This window comes from Talpa occidentalis, unplaced genomic scaffold, assembly GCF_014898055.3.
Source record: "Talpa occidentalis isolate TD23 unplaced genomic scaffold, MPIMG_talOcc4v2.1 talOcc4.10, whole genome shotgun sequence".
In the NCBI taxonomy this organism is placed as follows: Eukaryota; Metazoa; Chordata; class Mammalia; order Eulipotyphla; family Talpidae; genus Talpa; species Talpa occidentalis.
Window position 1 is genome coordinate 84,997,912 of NW_023600993.1, and position 19,454 is coordinate 85,017,365.

At 37.2% G+C, this 19,454-nt stretch overlaps 1 protein-coding gene across 6 annotated transcripts in view; it reads right to left on the reverse strand.

Annotated features, from left to right (window-relative positions):
- PHF20 (PHD finger protein 20) overlaps nt 1–19,454 on the reverse strand; it is a 125,789-nt gene that overhangs the window by 33,422 nt on the left and 72,913 nt on the right. For 5 of the 6 annotated variants that reach the window (XM_054696807.1, XM_054696806.1, XM_037495940.2 and 2 more), the window contains 5 exons: nt 14,363–14,442; nt 10,972–11,359; nt 7,302–7,415; nt 6,460–6,648; nt 5,746–5,925 (listed from right to left, as the gene is read on the reverse strand). In XM_054696807.1, the coding sequence (XP_054552782.1) occupies nt 5,746–5,925; nt 6,460–6,648; nt 7,302–7,415; nt 10,972–11,359; nt 14,363–14,442 (951 nt within the window). The remainder of the gene's footprint in view (nt 1–5,745; nt 5,926–6,459; nt 6,649–7,301; nt 7,416–10,971; nt 11,360–14,362; nt 14,443–19,454) is intronic. The other variant, XM_054696812.1, reaches the window with a different exon arrangement.

A 19,454-nucleotide genomic window follows, 5' to 3' on the forward strand; every position in this document is an offset into this window, starting at 1 on the left:
TCCAAAAAATACTACAAGGAGTCTTAAAGCCCGAACCGCAGAGAGACGAATAACAACAAAAGAAGGCCAAAAAAAAAAAAAAGTTATTAAAAGAATAAATAAATAAAATCAAAGGAAAGACAAACACAATGGCAAGTACAGATGCTAACATCAATACTAACTCTAAATGTAAATGGACTAAACTCTTCAATAAAAAGACAGAGGGCCTTCCCGGTGGCGCAGCGGTTGAGCGCTGGGTTGCGAAGCTGCCCGCAGCCTCTGCAGTGCCGGTTCGATCCCCAGCTGCTCCCCGGCCACCGGAGGAGGGTCCCACATGGCGCGCAGACCTGTCCTGCTGCCCGCTGCTCCCCTCAGCAGTGTACTTCGGTCCTTCTGCCTGCTCTGCTCCCCACTGTGGCTCTGGTGAATTCTCTCACCCTCCCGCGCTTCTGACTGTACCCAGTGCTTGTATGTATAAATAAATAAATAAATCTTTTAAAAAAATTAAATAAATAAAATAAATAAATAAAAAGACAGAGTCGCAGGCTGGATTAAGAAACAAAACCCAACCTATTGCTGTCTCCAGGAAACACATTTAGCTGAAAAGATAAAAATAGACTCAAAGTTAAAGGATGGAAAACAATCCTACAAGCAAATGGACCAAAAAAAGAAGGCAGGAACAGCTATACTTACATCAGATAAAACAGATTTCAAACTCAAAAAGATAAAAAGAGACCCCAACGGTCCCTACATTATGAAAAGGGGACAATACTTCAAGAAGAAATAACACTCAATAACATATATTCACCAAACGAAGGAGCACCAAAATATATCAGACAACTATTGTCATCTCTGAAAATAGACATCAGAGAAAACACATAGGTCGTGGGAGACTTCAACACACCACTATCAACAATGGATAGATCAACAAGACAAAAAATAAGTAAAGACACTAAAGCTCTAAATAAGGATCTAGAGAGCTTGGGCTTAACAGACATCTATAGAACACTAAACCCAAAAAAATCTGAGTACACATTTTTCTCAAGCGCACCTGGATCATTCTCTAGGATCGATCACATACTGGGGCACAAGACAAACATCAACAGATACACCAAGATTGAAATCACACCAACCATCTTTTCTGATCATGAAGGCATCAAACTAGAAATAAACCATAAAAAGAAGGCAAGGTACTCTCCTACCTCATGGAGATTGAAACCCACTCTACTGGAAGTCCACTGGACTAACGAGGAGATCAAAGAAGAAATTAAAAAATTCTTTGAATTGAATGACAAGGAGGACACCAATTTCCTAAATGTATGGGATGCAGCAAAAGCAGTAATAAGAGGAAAATATATAGCAATAGAGGCTCACATCAAGAAACAAGAAAGAACTCAAAGAAACAACCTAATCTCGAAGCTCAAAGATCTAGAAAAAGAACAACAAAAAAAACCCAAAACCAGTAGAAGAAAAGAAATAATAAAAACCAAAGCAGAAATAAATGAAATTGAAACTAAAAAAACAATCCAAAAGATCAATGAAACCAAGAGCTGCTTCTTCAAAAAAATAATCAATAAAATAGACAAACCCCTAGCCAGGCTCACAAAGGAAAAACGGAAGAAAGCACAAATAAACAGGATCATAAATGAAAGAGGAGAAATCACAACGGACACAGCAGAAATCAAAAGAATAATCAGTAACTACTATGAACAGTTATATGGAAACAAGTTCAACAATCTAGAAGAGATGGACAAATTCCTACAACTCTACAATCACCCAAAGCTAGATAAAGAAGAAATAGAACACTTAAACAGACCAATTACAAGTAGCAAAATTGAAATGGTAATCAAAAACCTCCCCAAAAACAAAAGCCCAGGGCCTGAAGGATTTACAAATGAATTCTTTTTTTTTTTTTTTTTTTTAGAGGCATGTTTTATTTATTTATTTTGTTTGTTTGTTTTGTTTATACATGCACTGGGCACAGTCAGAAGCGCGGGAGGGTGAGAGAATTCACCAGAGCCAGAGCGGGGAGCAGAGCAGGCAGAAGGACCGAAGTACACTGCTGAGGGGAGCAGCGGGCGGCAGGAGAGGTCTGCGCGCCATGTGGGATCCTCCTCTGGTGGCCGGGGAGCAGCCGGGGATTGAACCGGCGCCTCAGAGGCCTCGGGCAGCTTCGTAACCCAGCGCTCAACCGCTGCGCCACCGGGGAGGCCCTACAAATGAATTCTACCAAACATTCAGAGACGAATTAGTGCCTATCTTTCACAAACTCTTCCAAAAAATTGAGAAGGAAGGGATAATACCAAACACGTTCTATGAAGCCAACATTACACTAATACCAAAACCGAACAAGGACAACACAAAAAAAGAAAACTACAGGCCAATCTCCCTAATGAACACTGATGCAAAAATCCTCAATAAAATTTTAGCTATCAGAATCCAACAATGTATCCATAAGATAATTCACCACGACCAAGTAGGATTCATTCCAGGGACACAAGGAAGGTTCAACATCCGAAAATCAATCAACGTTATCCAACACATCAACAAAAAGAAATATAAAAACCATATGATAATATCAATAGATGCTGAGAAAGCTTTCGACAAAGTGCAACACCCATTCATGATAAAAGCCCTTGAAATTCTTGGGACACAAAGAACATACCTCAACATCATAAAGGCCATATACAACAAGCCAACAGCCAGTATCATTCTCAATGGTGAAAAGCTGAAAGCATTTCCATTAAGATCTGGAACAAGACAAGGATGTCCACTCTCACCACTGCTTTTCAATATAATACTGGAAGTCCTAGCCAGAGCAATAAGACAAGAGAAAGACATACAAGGAATCCAAATAGGAAAAGAAGAAGTCAAACTATCACTATCTGCAGATGATATGATAATCTACATAGAGAACCCCCAAAAACTCCATAGAAAAAATAATTAAACTCATCAATCAGTTCAGCAAAGTGACAGGATACAAAATCAACACGCAAAAGTCAGTAGCCTTCCTATACACAAACAATAAATCTGAAGAAGAAGAAATGAAAAAAACCATCCCTTTTATTATCGAAACAAAAAAAAAAAACAAAACAAATACTTGGGAATAAATCTAACAAAAGAGGTAAAGGACCTATACAAAGAAAACTATAAAATACTGTTAAAAGAAATAGAAGAAGACACAAAGAAATGGAAAGACATCCCCTGCTCATGGATTGGAAAAATAAACATTATTAAAATGGCCATCCTACCAAAAGCAATATACAGATTCAATGCTATTCCAATAAAAATTTCAATGTCATTCTTCAAAGAAATAGAACAAATGTTGATGAAATTCAGATGGAATCACCAAAAACCCTGAATAGCCAAAGCTCTCCTGAAAAAAAAAGAAGGGAATGGAGGCATCACACCCCCAGATTTCAAACTATACTACAAAGCCATAATCATCAAAACTGCATGGTATTGGAACAAGAACAGACACACAGACCAATGGAATCAAATAGAAAATCCAGAAATAAACCCACAGATTTATGGTCAACTAATCTTTGACAAAGGAGCAAAGAATATGCATTGGAGCAAAGAAAGTTTGTTCAATAAATGGTGCTGGGAAAACTGGGTCGCTACATGCAAAAGAATGAAGCTTGACTACTACCTAACACGATGCACAAAAACCAACTCAAAATGGATTAAGGAACTAGACATAAGACCTGAAACCACAAAATACATAGAAGGAAATATAGGCGAAACACTACAGGATATGCACATCAAAGACATCTTTACAGACACATCACCCAAAGCAGTGATAGTGAAGGCAAAGATCAACAGCTGGGACTACATCAAATTAAAGAGCTTCTGCACAGCAAAAGAGACAATAACAAAAACTAAGAGAAACCCCACCTACTGGGAGAACATTTTTGCACACAACACTAATGATAAAGGACTGATCACAAAAATCTGCGAAGAGCTGATGAGACTCAACAACAACAAAGAAAATAATCCTGTCAAAAAATGGGCAGAAGAGCTAAAAAGAAACTTCTCTGAAGAGGAAATACAAATGGCCAACAGGCATATAAAAAAATGTTCAACATCACTTGTAATCAGGGAAATGCAAATCAAAACTACCATGAGATACCATCTAACACCAGTGAGAATGGCACATATTAAAAAAACTAGCAACAACAAATGTTGGCAAGGTTGTGGAGAAACAGGAACTCTCCTGCACTGTTGGTGGGAGTGCAAACTGGTCCAACCACTATGGAGAGCTGTGTGGAGATTTCTTGACCTACTAAACATAGAGCTTCCATATGATCCAGCAATTCCACTCCTAGGTATTTACCCAGAGGACACAGAAACATCAATTCCAAAGAGCACCTGCACGCCTATGTTTATAGCAGCACTGTTTACAATAGCTAAGATTTGGAAACAACCCAAATGCCCAAAAACAAATGACTGGATCAATAAGATGTGATACATATACACCATGGAATATTGCTCAGCATTCAAAAAAGATAAACACATGCAATTTGCAGCAACATGGATGGCGCTGGAAGGGATCATGCTCAGTGAAATAAGCCAGAAAGAAAAAGAAAAATACCGGATGGTCTCACTCATAGCAGGAATCTAGAAAACTTAAATAAAGGACCAGGAAAATGAATAACTATAAGAAAGTGAAAATCATAATCAACAAACAACTATGAACCAGAGACACTCTATGAGGGGTGTGTCTGGGGAGGGGAGGGATTGGGGTCAAAATAAGGGGGTTGCAATTGTATGGGGAATATAAAAATAAAATTAAATAAATAAATAAATAAATTTAATTAAAATTAAAAAAAAAAACTTCAAAAACATGAAGAAAGTTAACAGAATTAAAGGCAATAAAAGACAAACCTATAATCATTATTAGAGATTTTTGACACCTCTCACTTATTAACTGATACAATTAGACAAAAAATTATCTATGGATGGATGGATGGATGGATGGATGGATGGATGGATGGATGGATGGATGGATGGATGGAAGGACAGATAGACAGATAGACAGATAGATAGATAGATAAAACACCATCAATCACTTTGACCTAACTGACATATAAAGAACAGAGAAGCAAACGCATTTTTTTTCAATTGCATATGGAGCAGTCTCCAAGACAGATCATATGCTGAGTCATAAATAAGTCTCAATAATTTTTAAAAGATTGAAATCCTATAAATCATGTTTTCTGACCATAATGGAATTATATTGGAAACCAGTAACAATAAAGTACCTTTAAAAAATCTCAATACTTAGAAATAAGACAACACTTCTAAGCAATCCATGATCAACAAATTACTAGTTATTTTGAATTCAATGAAAACATAGCATATCAAAATGTGTAGGATACAGCTAAAGTAGTATTTAGAGTGAAGTTTATAACTTTAAATGCTCACTTGAAAAGTAAGATATAAATCAATGATCTAAGTTTCTTGAAAATTTTAAAGAAAGAAAACAAGTCAAAACAAAAATCAGTGACATTTCAAAAAGACAAACAGAGAAAGTTAAAAGGTTTGCTCTTTGAAACAATAAACAAAATTGATAAATACCTAGCCATACTAATCAAGAGAAGGAATACAAATTAGTTTTATCTGAACTGAAAAGAGTATACAGCATTAAAATGATATAGAATTATTAATGAGGTAGGAAAAAAATCATTACAATTTTTCTTCAATTCACAATCAAAGCAAAGCAAATATATGTATTAGAAAATTATGTTAACTTTAAATATGAACCTGCCACAGTAGAAATCTCTTGTAACTCAGCAAGAGGACAAGCTGGTTCCGTTTTCATAGTGTTTTCTCCCATTGACTCGCAATTCAAATCCAAGTCTGTAGGCCCCAATCCATCCCCAAAGGAGTGGCAAGTTAGTGCTGATGAGATCTGGCCAGCTTCCAAAGGAGATTTCAACTGACCTGGAATTTAAAAAAAAGCGAATGTAGAGAACATATATGTATATTTAACCTGGGAAGGGAAATTCCCACAACACTAAAAAAGCCAGGGAATTTTTTGAGGCTGTCATCATCTCCCAGCATACAAGAATATATTCATAGGTTCCAGTACCATAAATCAGAAGCAGCTCAAAGAAAACAGGCCAATAAAGAGAACTATGAGTAGCACAAAGAAAAAAAAATAATAATAAATTGACAAGACTAAAATGAAGGGAGGGTCTGCTAGAAGTGTTAACCAAAAAACAGAGACACTAGAGTGAGATGGCACCAAAAAGACAGAGAAGGGCACGGGGTCTTCAAGCACTGTGTCTCCAACCCAACATTCAGTATATATAAGCAAAAACATTCACAAACATATAGAAAGTTTGTCTACTGAATCATCAGTTAAGAACAATGCAGCTCATTCAATAACTTGCAGGAAGCAGTACACAATGACTTAGATTGGTTCTCACTAGATAGGCGTCAGGTTGGCAAGATAAATCCAGAAGAGACTCTTACCTTTTTCAGATTCCTTGGTACTGGATGATGCGTTCTGCAAAGGATCAGTATTAACTGTATCAACCAAATCCGACACAACCAAGTCAGGATCTAGGATCTCCTGGGTCCCATTAGTGGACAGCCTGGAGGATCGTCTTCTCGACAATTCTTTGTCAGTGTTTTCCAAGTAGTTTTTTGACTTTTCCTGGGCTATAAACCATTAAGAGAGTTGTAGTCAAGAGATGAGTAAAAAGAATAACTTTGCCACTACAAATTCCTGAACTAGTTGCCTCTATAAGAGTTTTACAGAGAGTCTTCTAGAATATTAGAATAGTGATAAAAGAAAGTACCCTTCCCTAGTTTATAGTTTTATTTAAAGGCATAGTTTCTCTGCCAGGATAGAATTTTCCTTATTTAAGGATTCATGGTTTGAACATATGTGCCCAAGTCATGTCCCAATCTTGACAACTAAGTTCTATTTTGGGACTTCTCAACATAAAAGTCTGTGTACTAACTTCCAAAGTCAATACAGTTTATAGAACTTTAGAGTCAATACAAATCCTTTTTGGAGCCAAAGGACTTGTTTGTTTTTTTAATCAATAAATGGTATTTTTAAAGCTTCACTTAGGAAGGGATCCTAAGTCACTAAATTTCCAGTAGAATCCAAATCAAATATAATTTATAGTTATGGAGATGACACCACTGCAATATTCTTTTTGAACCAAGCACAGATCACTCACATTAGCTTCTGTGATCAAGGACAAGCATTAGAGCCCACTGAGTATAGGGACAACATGGATATGGGGGAAGCTAACCCAAATGATGTTAATTTCTAGCCACACATATACAAACTGGAAACTCACATGAATTTTTGTCAAGTCGAGGTCGTTTTAAGGGGACTTCACTTCCTTTTGATATTTTCCGTCTTCTCAATTCCAATGTTATTGGTTGCAAAGTTTGAGAGTTTGAATCCACAGCTACAATGTATGTAAGATTACACCAAAAAAGGTATGTAATTTCTTAGTGTCCAATCTTCATTATTATATATATAAACAAAATATATATGTGTATTTATATACACATATGTATATACACATCTATATATATATATACACACACACACACACATACAGACAACTTTGCACGATAAATAGATCAAGGGCATTCTTACTTAAACTAAAGAACAAAAAAGTGAAATGCATGAGAAATTATTTTCTTATGGGAAATGCTAACACCTTGCTGACTGATCTGAATCTTTTTTGATCTCTCCTATGATCCAGTTGTAGTCACATACTTCTTTCCTGAAGCCCTCTTTTTAAACACCACACCCCAACTTGACTGCTTTAAAACATGAAAGTAGAGGGGCAATAAAAAGGTCATTTTATCACCATCAAATCATTTCTTCAAAATTTAGTTTATTCAATACTCAGGAAATCCATCATGCAAGCTAATTCCTAAAATGTGCACCCTATGACTATAGCTTGATTATTGTTTTCAAGCGCTACTTGCTTGGCATAGGTCCTAGTTTTGAGGGACAAAACATAACCTTTTAAAAACCATTCCAGAAAAATCTCAGGAGAATAGGCTATTCGATAGTCAGTGTTCCAGAGAAGACTGTTGATCCCTAGCAAATCCAGCTCTGGCATAATTTAACAGTGTAGATGCCAAACCCTTGGATAGTACTCACTCTTTATTTTTAAACCTAACACTTACAAAGCTCTCCCCCATTCAGGAATTTGAATGGTGGGCAGAAGAAAAAAGAAAAGAAATTGGGAAGCATGGGGGAAGGGAGGGCTATCAGAGGGGGGAAAAGAGGAAGAGGGAGAAAGAAGTATATGGGAAAGTAAGAGGAGAAGGGAAAAATATGAGAGGAGGAATGGGAAAGGGACTAAGAGTCACTGAAGACCAGAAGCTTCAGAAAGCTATACAAGAGACAGAGCTAAGCTCTGAGGCAAACCTGATGTGAGTATAAAACTCCCAGTCTCTTCCTGTGCTCAGTCTTCCTAGTGTATCAACATTGTTTTGTTCCAAGTAGAGGGAACATGGAGATTACACACATTTCAAAGTAAACACAAATACAAACAACCCTCCTTAAATAACTCAGATCCTGTCCCAATTTGGCCTGTACAATCAGCTCAAGACTTCCGAGTCAACCTACTGATAGATTCCAAGCAATTTTTTGGAAACAATTTGAAGTACAGATGAGATTTTTGGCAAGTCTTCACTTCGATACCATATACAAACCAGGGCTGACTACACAGAATTTCAATGTTTCCCAAACTCTTCTTACCATAAGAATTATCTGGGAAAGTTATTAACAATCTGCATCCCCAGATCCAACTCCAGACATTCTGATGGGAGGAGCACCCCAGGCAAGTTTAACAGTAAGCTTCGGAAACACTATTTCTCTATTAAAATTGATCTTATTTGGTATGAAACCTTACACATATGAAGTAAAAACAATAAACTGAATGCCCCAAACCCAACTGCTGCTTATTTTTTATCTGAGTGAAGTCAAGTCAACAGAAGAAACAGTCTGCAAACTGGGGTGCAACTACCCCAGTATATACTTTCCAAGAGTACAAGCCAGAGCTGAATAGCTAATGGGGATCAGTTTCAGAACACTCAATTTCCACATATACTCTTTCCTAACCTGATATAAGGGCACGTCAGATTTCTGCTAGTTCACATTTTCTACCTCTCTTTGCATAAGTGCTCTTCCCTCACTTACATAAAAAGATCTGCCTCTCACTCACCCCACACCTTAAAATGAACATTGCCTAGAGATTTAAAATCTCCACTTTTTCAGTTAGGGTTCCTCATGTGAACAAAGGATTCTCAATCCTCAATTCTTAATTCTCCCAAAGATGGTTTACAACTAGTACCATTCTCAGTACAAAAGAGAAGTTAATTCATTACAGATCCTGCCTTGGGCATAGGGTTTATTTCTCTCCCAAAACCCTGTTGAGAAGTCAGTAAATTTAGGTCAATGCTATCCAATAGAAATATAGTGAGAGTCACAAATGCAAGCCACATATGTAATTTGTAATTTTTAATAGTCACTTTAAAGATACTTTATAAAGTGAAAGTAATTTTATGAATATATTTTATTTAACCCATCCAAAAACCTCATTTCAACATGTAATCAATATTAAAAAATTGAGATAATTTACATTCTTGGTTCTTTTAATACTAAGTACTTGAAATCCGGTGTATATTTTATACTTATAAAAGATCTCAATTCAGACTGGCAACACTTAAAGTGCTCAATAGTCACATGTTGGCTAGTGGCTACCACATAGGAAAGCACAGGTCTGAGCCCTTTTTAGAATTAGTGACATTTCCAGCATGCTCCACTCTGGAAGGCAAAATCCAGATACAACAACTGAAGGAAGAGATATCTAATTTAATTTCATCTGGGAACAAATCAATCTATATTCAGTTTCCCACCTGAAAATTTGAACTCATATGTGAAAAGATTGTCTACTGGGAATAATAATGAATTTATTTAAAGTTAATTAAGGTAGATTTTTTCCCCCACATGAAGTCTGATGTACCTGTCTGATTAAATAGAGAAGACTGATTTTGAGATCTTTCATCATAAGAGAACAATGAATAAGCTAACTTTAGCTTCATGTTTTGACGAAAATATACTTAATGCTTTAAATATATCTTTTGTAGTTAAATTTGTGAGGAAAAAAACAGATATCATTTAAAATGTGCTAGGGGACTCAGTTGTTTAATATTCATGAAGGGATACGCAAGCAAGAATATCTGAGAGACCCACTGCCTTATATCATAGGCAGTGTTCAATCTAGAGAGTCTGGGGGCTCTTCATGGCCCTGAATCAATCTAGAGAATAAATGTCTGGCTTAGGAATAACTTTAGGGTTTGTATTATTCTTGGTTATTCTGAAAGAATTCCAAATTTCAACTTTTTAAAATAATTGTATATTCTTCCCTAAGTTTGTACTATAACCTCTAACCTGATTCTTACTAATTAGCCACCTCACCGTTTTTACTTAAAATTATGGAAATTTCCAATTGACAATCACTCTCCAGAGCACTCAATTTCAAAGTGCACCAATGCCTCCCTAGGTCCAGGGTTCTTGGACCTCATATCATTCAGAGACTTAGACCTATTTAATACTTCTCTGCCTTTCCTCTTTCACGTCTCTCATGGAGACTATATTTCCTGATTCCAGGTCCTACTAAGTTTATTTCAACTAAGATCATTTGAATAGGCACAAGCAAAAGGTTTTAGCTTATTAGGTTTTATCATATAAGCTGAGGTATCTAGTAGACAGTTATCTACCACCCCAGAAGTGCAGTTGTGGAAATTTTGTTTCCCAACTTATATTTCTCTGGATACACGATGTGTGAGCTCCACAGACACAACTTGTTTTCAGGTCATGGGACGAATCAGTCAGTCACAAAAATGAAGAAATGAAGTACTGGAGTTAAAAAGAACCACAAAGGGCCAAAGAAGAATACTCTGGCATTGCCCATTGCAGAGCCCACTCAGGAAACTCACCAGTAGGAGCTATGGAAGGGGGTCTGCCTCGTTTTCTTTTTGGCTCCCTCAAGTTTTCCTGTGGATTCTTCACAATGTCATTTTCAGGTTTCTTGTCCACTTGAGCATCTCCAGAATATTCTCTGTCATTTTCTGAAATGTTCTCCTTATCTTCCTTCTCGTTCTTGGGAAGGTTTTTCTCTGAAACCTTCCCTTTTTCAGAACAGATTAACTTTCCTTCTTTATCAGGCTGTTTGGATCTTTTTTCTGTCTTAAAGGCTTTATCCTCTTTGTCTTTCTTCACATTGACCGTAGTTTTTCTCTGCTCTTTAAACTTCTCTCGTTTATCAGGAGATGATGAAAGACTTTTGTGATCTGTTTCTTTAGGCCTAGCATTACCCACAATATTCTAAAATGAGCAAAATAGCGATGAAACATATTTTGTGATTACTTGCAAATACAAAAATCAGGTGGCTTTTTTTTTTTTTTTTTGCAAACATATGGAGACAGACAAAAGAAATTAAAGAGGACATATGCCAGGTCACATATGGACATATGATACGCACGACTGAAAATATCCACCCAGACTCTTAAGGTTGAAAAACAACCCTAAGTTTAAAGAAAACAACAATTCTGTTCAATTCCTTCTGAGACAAAGCAATCTTCCTTACTATAATTGGTAAGTCACTAGAAAATAAAGTAACAGCTACCTACAAGGATTTCTTCTAGAAAGCAATCTATCTGACAGAGGTGTTCTAAGAAAAACCCTTCATGCCCTGTCCTCCTCATCCCAAACATGACTAAATAATGTCAGAGGACTGGCTCAGTTTGCCAGAGGTGACTAAGTACTGTGTAGTGAAAAACTGGTAACTAGAGGTTGAACAGTTAAGATATAAAGATTGTCCAACTCAAAAACAGGGTCTCTACTTCTGTGCCCAGTCCAACAAGCCAGTTACACTGTTCCTGAGCTCCTGAGATTTTGTCCATTAAGAGGACTGCTTCTTGGTTACTTTTCTTATAAACTACAGGCTTTAAGAAGCTATCCTAAAAATTTTATGCTCTAGTGTGACTGTGTGAAAGCCTGAAGTTTCCAAAACTACAATTAAGTTTATTTGTATAGGCATCTCTCTTTCAAGTCCTCATGAGAAGAGCAGGGTCCACCATACCTCACTCATATGGGATTCCCCAACACTTAGCATATACTATGCACACAGATTTTTCCATAAACAGGAAACAGGAGTGTCTAAACTACTCTGTGAATGAAAGCTTAATGTATCCCATAGGGAAAAACAACAAACAAGGAGAATCCCTGAAGCTAAAACCTAGAAGAAAATATTTTTTCAAGCCCCACAATTTTTCTGAAAATAGCCAGGTTTGAGAACAAGCACTTCTCAAATATAAACTGCAACCATGGCAAAGAAGGGCAATTTGGATCACAAGATTTAAAAGTTTGTATTTATGAACTATAGTAAATTCCTAGAAATTAAATTTGCTAACAGAATAATCAGGCTTGTGCACCTATATTTACAAATATCTTTAACCACCACTAGGTAATTGATTGCACAAAGTAGGGTTACATACAATTACAGAATATTAGATAGTCATTAAAAGTCTCACACAGTATTAAGGAACTGTGAATAGAAAAGAGCAAGTTATAGAACAGTAAGATACCTCATGAATCCCATTGTGAAATGAGAAATAAATACACACACACATATATATTTAACAAGAAGCACAGAAGAACATGCATCAAAATGTTCAGCGCAATGGTATCTATGTAGTTTTTACTTTCTAGTGCTTGTGTCCTAAATTTTCCTAAAAACAACATATATTGTTTTTACAACTTCAAAAAGATAAATGCTCCTAAAATAAAAATTATCAAAACATTTAGGGAAGCATGGGTCTACAGAAAAAACAATCTATTCTAATACTGTTAAGAAAAAAAAGCTTTTAAGTTATCTACCAGAGATATTTTTTAAGTTTTGCTTTGAAAGTGGCCCTTACAGAACCTTAGACTTTTAAAGCTGAAGAGACCTGTAAAATCATTTCTCTAAACCACTACACCCTTAGAAAAGAGCAAACAAAAACAAGTAGGGGCCACAATCTATGCTTGGCCACCTGCCAGTTGTGAGATGAGGTTAAGACATTCAGAGGCAGCTGGGAATTGAGAACTGAGGTACCCACGATCCACAATGGAAAAGGTGCCCATCTCCAAGTCAAAGCACCTTGAATGCTATCAATCAATTTATTGAGTACAACAGAGTAAAGAGCTAAATGTTATCTGGAACTCTGGTGAAATTTTTAATATATCCATCTATCTCTACTAACTCTCCATAAACATAACAATAAAAAGTTACCAAATTTAAAGCCAAGATAATGTTTTAGAGTACTGCATAGCTCCATAGATGCCTGAGGGGAAAAGATATTCAATACTAGTGCTTTATAATTTTGTCAGTTTTCTGAAAAGGAAAGCCAGCAAAAGGCAGTAACATTCTTGGGGCTATCTTTAAAGATACCATGTGTCAACATCCTTTGGAACTGCTAAATCTATGCACAAAAGAATTTACTAAAATCTTGGTAAGCAGAAGCATTTGATCATAAGAAAAGATACAAGAGGTTCCAGCATCCCCAAACACTGTCATATGAACAACCACCCAAAAAGAGGTAACCAGTTATGACTCATTGATAAAATCCTTCACTAACTTGCGTCAGCTGTCTCAATAGCTAAAATTAATTAAAATCAGAACTTTTTTAAAACATTAGTATCCAAATTTTGATCCTTAGGTCATTCTGACAAAAACATGAAAAACACTAAAAGGGTAAAAATCATGAAGAAAGTAGGCAACACTTCTAGATGGGCCATCTCTGTAGCCCCACACATGCATGGTGACTGGGACAATAGGAAACAAAATTTCAATCCAGGCACATCTTATTCAAGTGATTGCCAAACTACCTCAAACTATAGTTCTGAAGTTATGGTCCTAAGCTGAAGGACAAAGTTAGATGACCAAAAAAAAAAAACAAAACAAAACAAAAAAAAAAACCATCTAGGGCTCCTCAAGCATTTCAGCAAGTTCCCTGTGATGGAAAAAGCTTGGGGGGCGAGATAGGGGTAGACAGGGGACAGAGAAGACAAAAAAGAATAATAACCAGATACTTTTGAAAAAAGACAAGGATAACAGGTATCCAAGTATTTGGCACGTTCTGAAAGAATAATCTGTATTAAAAGAAAATGGCAGAAAGACAAAAATTTACAATTCTGAAAACTTGTGTATTACTTTCTGGTGAAATTGTATCAGATGGAGGAAATAAAGACTTTGCCATCATAAACAAATGTAATGTCTTTATTTGAGAAACAAAACTGCAATGTTAGCATTATTCATACCACAAAGCACAAAACCACATTTCTCACCTGATCTTTGGAAAAAGCTTTGACATGAATATGTTTGACAGTCTGAACTACTCCATCATAAAATTTCACAGTGTAAGTACCTAAAATTTAAGAAGATATCATGACTTTAACTTGCAGTTTCATGAAAGCAACAAAACTTTTCAAAGCATAAACACAAGGAAGTGCCAACCACAATAATAAAATATGGGAATTAAATAATTGCTTAAGACCCACATTCAGCTTACATATGGCTAAGATAGTATGCTTGCCTTCATTTCTTAGTCTAAAGATTACATAGCAAGTTTTCTTTTTATTTCTAGTAGATCGAAAGCCATCAAAAACTAATTCATTTTCATGTTTCATTAATATAAAAAACTTGCCCTGTCTTTAGACCAAGAATAAGGCCAATAAAACAATAAAGAATGTGACGAAAATACAAATTTATTCCTTAATGACTTACTCATTTTAATCACTTGATCTATTTTCTGAGCACAAGGTAGATATCTTTCAAATTTTAAAGGGAATATGACCATTCTGCTAAAGGTTATCATGTTTTTGAAGATTATATTAATCTCAAAATCCATATAAAATCCTAATGATTACAATATTTAAAAATAGAGACTTGGTCAAAACACCAAATGATGCCTGCTAATGTTCAGTTCTATTCCATTAGGAAAAAAAAAAAGTCCAACAAAAATCACTCTGCTGAAAAACTAAAGCTAAAAATCCAAAAATTATCTTCCTAAAGAAGAATTCCAACTACAAAAGTTCTCATCATTACACCCTAATACAACACTATCAAACTTTCATATCTTAGAACCCACTAGTTCCTTTTTGTTTTTCTTTTTTGTCCCAGGGATAAAAATAGAGATTCATAGTTAATCTTGTCAGGATTAGCAGCAAACCACAGGTAACTGTATACGGGGCTACCACAGGCTAAACATGGACAATTTTCAGGACTAATTTCTCACTCAACATGGAAGAAAAAAAGCCATGAGAGCAGGGAGCAGAATGCAACAAAGAATTTTAAGACCTTCCAGCTGGTTACCTCCTTCTTATATGCTCTCTCCCCACCCTAATTCACCTCTCTTCCAGGTCTAAATAGGGCCCTATCAATCGCTACTCATATGTATTAAAAGCATCCCTTCTCCAGTAGTCAGTACAATCTGAGTCCAATAATTTTCCAATCTATTTCTCACTATTAGCATGCAATGTATATCAATTCAAAGTGACTAACTACTTGCAACCCACTGAAATTGCCTTGTGTCACTTCTACCTCCACACCTTTATCAGTGTTTTATTGCCTGGAATGTGCCTTCATTGATTTTAAGCACCCAGATGAAGTGACCACAGTAGTTCTTCAAGTTCCCTGACTTCCCAGCTACTGGTTTGAACTTCTCAAAGATTCATTTGGCACTAGTCTGCAGAGCCTCATACATAGTTTACATTCAGATGGAAGATCCCAAATCTCAAAGGCAGGATCTTTAAAACTGGAGACCACATCTTACACTAGTTTCTCTTTCACACAGCACCTGTTTCATTGTAGACGATGATCACTATAATAAGTGCCTCTCAAAGTATGGTCCCCAGACCAGCAGCATCAGCAACCTGGGAACTTGTTAGAAATGCATGTACCAGCACCACCCCAGATACACTGAATCAAAAAACTCTGGGAATGTGTGTTTAACCACCCTTCAGATAATTCCAGTGCACAGTGAAGTCTAAGAACCATAACAATAAACAATTAGTAAATATCAACTGATCTTTACTCCTGGTAGTTACAAAATAAAGGTGATTATATGTCACAAGTGTCACTTATACAGGAAGAAAGTAGTTCACAAACAAGATGGATATAAGGACATATAGTTATGCTTGGTTGTTTAAAGCAAGCAATTAGATGACAAGCTAAGATAAAGGAATCCTAAAGATGAGAGCATAATTCTACATAAAATCATGAAAGCATGATTCTGTAAAGGCAGCTCAGCAATGGTGAATACTTACAACAAAGATCTAGCTTCCTGTCTCTATTTGAGAGTGTTAGTAAGCAAAGGAGCAGTGATAAGCATGCTAAGGAACTCTAAACAGACCCTTTCCAGGCAAAGATGGTACAGCTTTGGTGAGCATGGGGGTGGAAGTATGGAGTGAAAGTTTTAAGAACTCAGTTCTCATGAAATTGTAATATTATGTGTGCCAACAAGTAATCCATGCCTATACAGGTATATTTCATTTATTGTGTTTTGCTTTACTGTGCCTCCCAAATATCACATATTTTACAAACTGAAAGTCTGTGCCAACCTTACATCGAGCAAATCTATTGGCACCATTTTTCTAACAGTAAGCTCTCACTTTGTGCCTCTGTATCACACTTAATTAAGGTTATGAACATGGAGACATAATGCTATTGCACACTTAACAGAGGACAACAGGCCAGTGTATATTTAACTTTTACATGCATTGGGAAACCAAAAAAAAAATTGTGTGACTTGCTCTATTGTGATATCACTTCACTGCAGTGGTCTAAAATTAAACCTACAGGGGCCTCCCCGGTGGCGCAGCGGTTGAGCGCTGGGTTGCGAAACTGCGCGCGGCCTCTGCGGCGCCGGTTCGATCCCCGGCTGCTCCCCGGCCACCGGAGGAGGGTCCCACATGGCGTGCAGACCTCTCCTGCCGCCCGCTGCTCCCCTCAGCAGTGTACTTCGGTCCTTCTGCCTGCTCTGCTCCCCGCTCTGGCTCTGGTGAATTCTCTCACCCTCCCGCGCTTCTGACTGTACCCAGTGCATGTATAAACAAACAAACCAGCAAACAAATAAATAAAGCATGCCTCTATTAAAAAAAAAAATAAAATAAAATAAAATTAAACCTACAGTATCTTCCAGGTGTGCTTTTTAGTTTTAACTATTTTATCAACAAGGAAAGTACAGCATCAGTTACATCAAAATAAAAATTGTCCATTTTTACACACATTTCAAACATAAAGAAGGACAACATTAAGTAATGCTACCCAAAAGTACAACATTTTCAGCTATTTGAAGTCATTTCTGAATTTAGGCAGGCTCAAAAAAGGAGGCATAGATGAAGGAGTGTGCCCCAAGTTCTATGTTAAGTCTTTGACAGAGCTAGGATTAGAATCATAACAAGTCTGCTAATCTTTCACCAATTCCTCTCCTACCAATCCACACTATTCCCCAAGTCTAAACCTAAACTACATACCCAGAGCACTTGGCCACTATGAAAAACCTAAAGGTGATCAGGAACTACTGTCTTTGGATAACAATATCCCAACTCTGACCCTCTGTAATTTCAAAGACAAGAATAATCTTGATAATGTAGACAGTCTAACCTGGGTTTTAACAAATCAGAGGGAACAAAAACAACACATCCCACAGACAACAGTGAGCTAAGACCACTGCTGAAAAGAGGCCCCAAACCTACTTTTGTGGTTTCATGTATGATTTAAAAGAATGTTTTCCCATGTAATCTTCCCATGGGTCACTGACAATAGTGCTCTCCTGTGACCTCAAACAACATCCAACGAATAGCATGTAAATGAGAGAAAAATAAGTATATCATTGGCACAAAGGCCACCTGTCTTAGGCTCCTTACCTGGCCTTACCCACCACAGGTGAGGAATTTAACACATCAGAAAACATTACAGCAGTTAGTAATAACAGAAGGGATGTAAGAACAAAACTAGATAGTTAGCAAGCTCTTCTCCAGGACCAAAGAAACAGGGATACACAGGTGACTCTGGATAGGACAGATTTCTGTTGCTCTTAAAATCTACCACAACTGAATCCTGGGGCCCTTCTCCCGCCCACTAATTTCCAGGAGTCAGAGAATGCCAGAATGCCACGGGAAGGAGATTCAAAACTTTCAAAGTCTTGAGGCCTCAGAAGGCAGGCAAAAGAATATGCATGTGTTTACAACGCACACCCTTCACTCCCCACCAAGTCTTTTCCTCTTAGAAACTTTACCTAATGGGCTTAGGTTCTGTGACCAAAAGTTCCCAAAATGTTCATCTATTCCAAGTCATCTATTCCTTTTAATTTCCAACTGCTCAAAAGGGCAGTGAGCTGCCTGTAATCATCAAGAACGGACTGAAACTAGATCCTGTCTCTGTCAAGGCCCTCAAGATACCACCCAGTCTAGAAAGCACAGACCATCTATATTCACCCTAGTATCACATGTGGCACATGCACACACACTACCCCAGTGAACACCTGCAGGAAAACCCTGCTTCAGAGAGCTGGGACTGTGAGAACTTCAGTTCAGGAACTTTGGAGCTCCATGGGCCGCCACTGATATCAGCAATCCATTTAGGTATGTGCTCTCAAGCAGATATATAATTCATGGGCTTAGTTCCTCATCTATAAAATGAGGATGGGATTGATGACAACAAGCTTCCCATATTTGTGTGAAGACTAAATGAGATCATATATGGAAATGGTTTAGCATAGGGGCTGCCACAGAGCAAGATATCAACAGTGGTTATGACTATTATCATCCACCAAGTCACTTTAAAAGGGAAGCACCAACCCTCCATCCCCCATAGAAGAGCTAAGCTAGCACCTGGGGTGAAGGGGGAATATTCCTTTCATCTCTGTGAAAAGCTACTAACATTGTCACAACCTCCCAACATTTCAAATGTAGTATCAGTTACAGTCTGAAAAAAGCAAAAAACAGGTAACTTCTTCAGCCAGAGATTCTAGAAATAATATCATTCCATAGAATCTCCTGTTACAAAGACTTGAAGCACTGGCCCAAAGAAAATGAACTGGGGATGAGGGTCACATGATTTAAGAATATGCATAATTTTAAGAAGCTCATTCGCTTGTTCACTCAAGTTAAAGAACCACAAATCAACAGGAAGGAATACTTCCACATTCTGTTGCAAATACAAACCTACTTTCAGTTTCCCCCAGAAAGATGCCTTGCAGAATGGTCCAGAGTGGGATCACAAAGCCCTGCCAGACAAGTCGCTCTGAATGCCAGGTGTTAAAAGGGGCAGCTAAGCAGCCCTGGCAAAAAGCTGAGTCCAATTCACAAGAGATGGCTTCCAAACAAAGATCCCCTCTCTGCAAGTAGAATCCATCTTTTACTCCCAATACAGAGA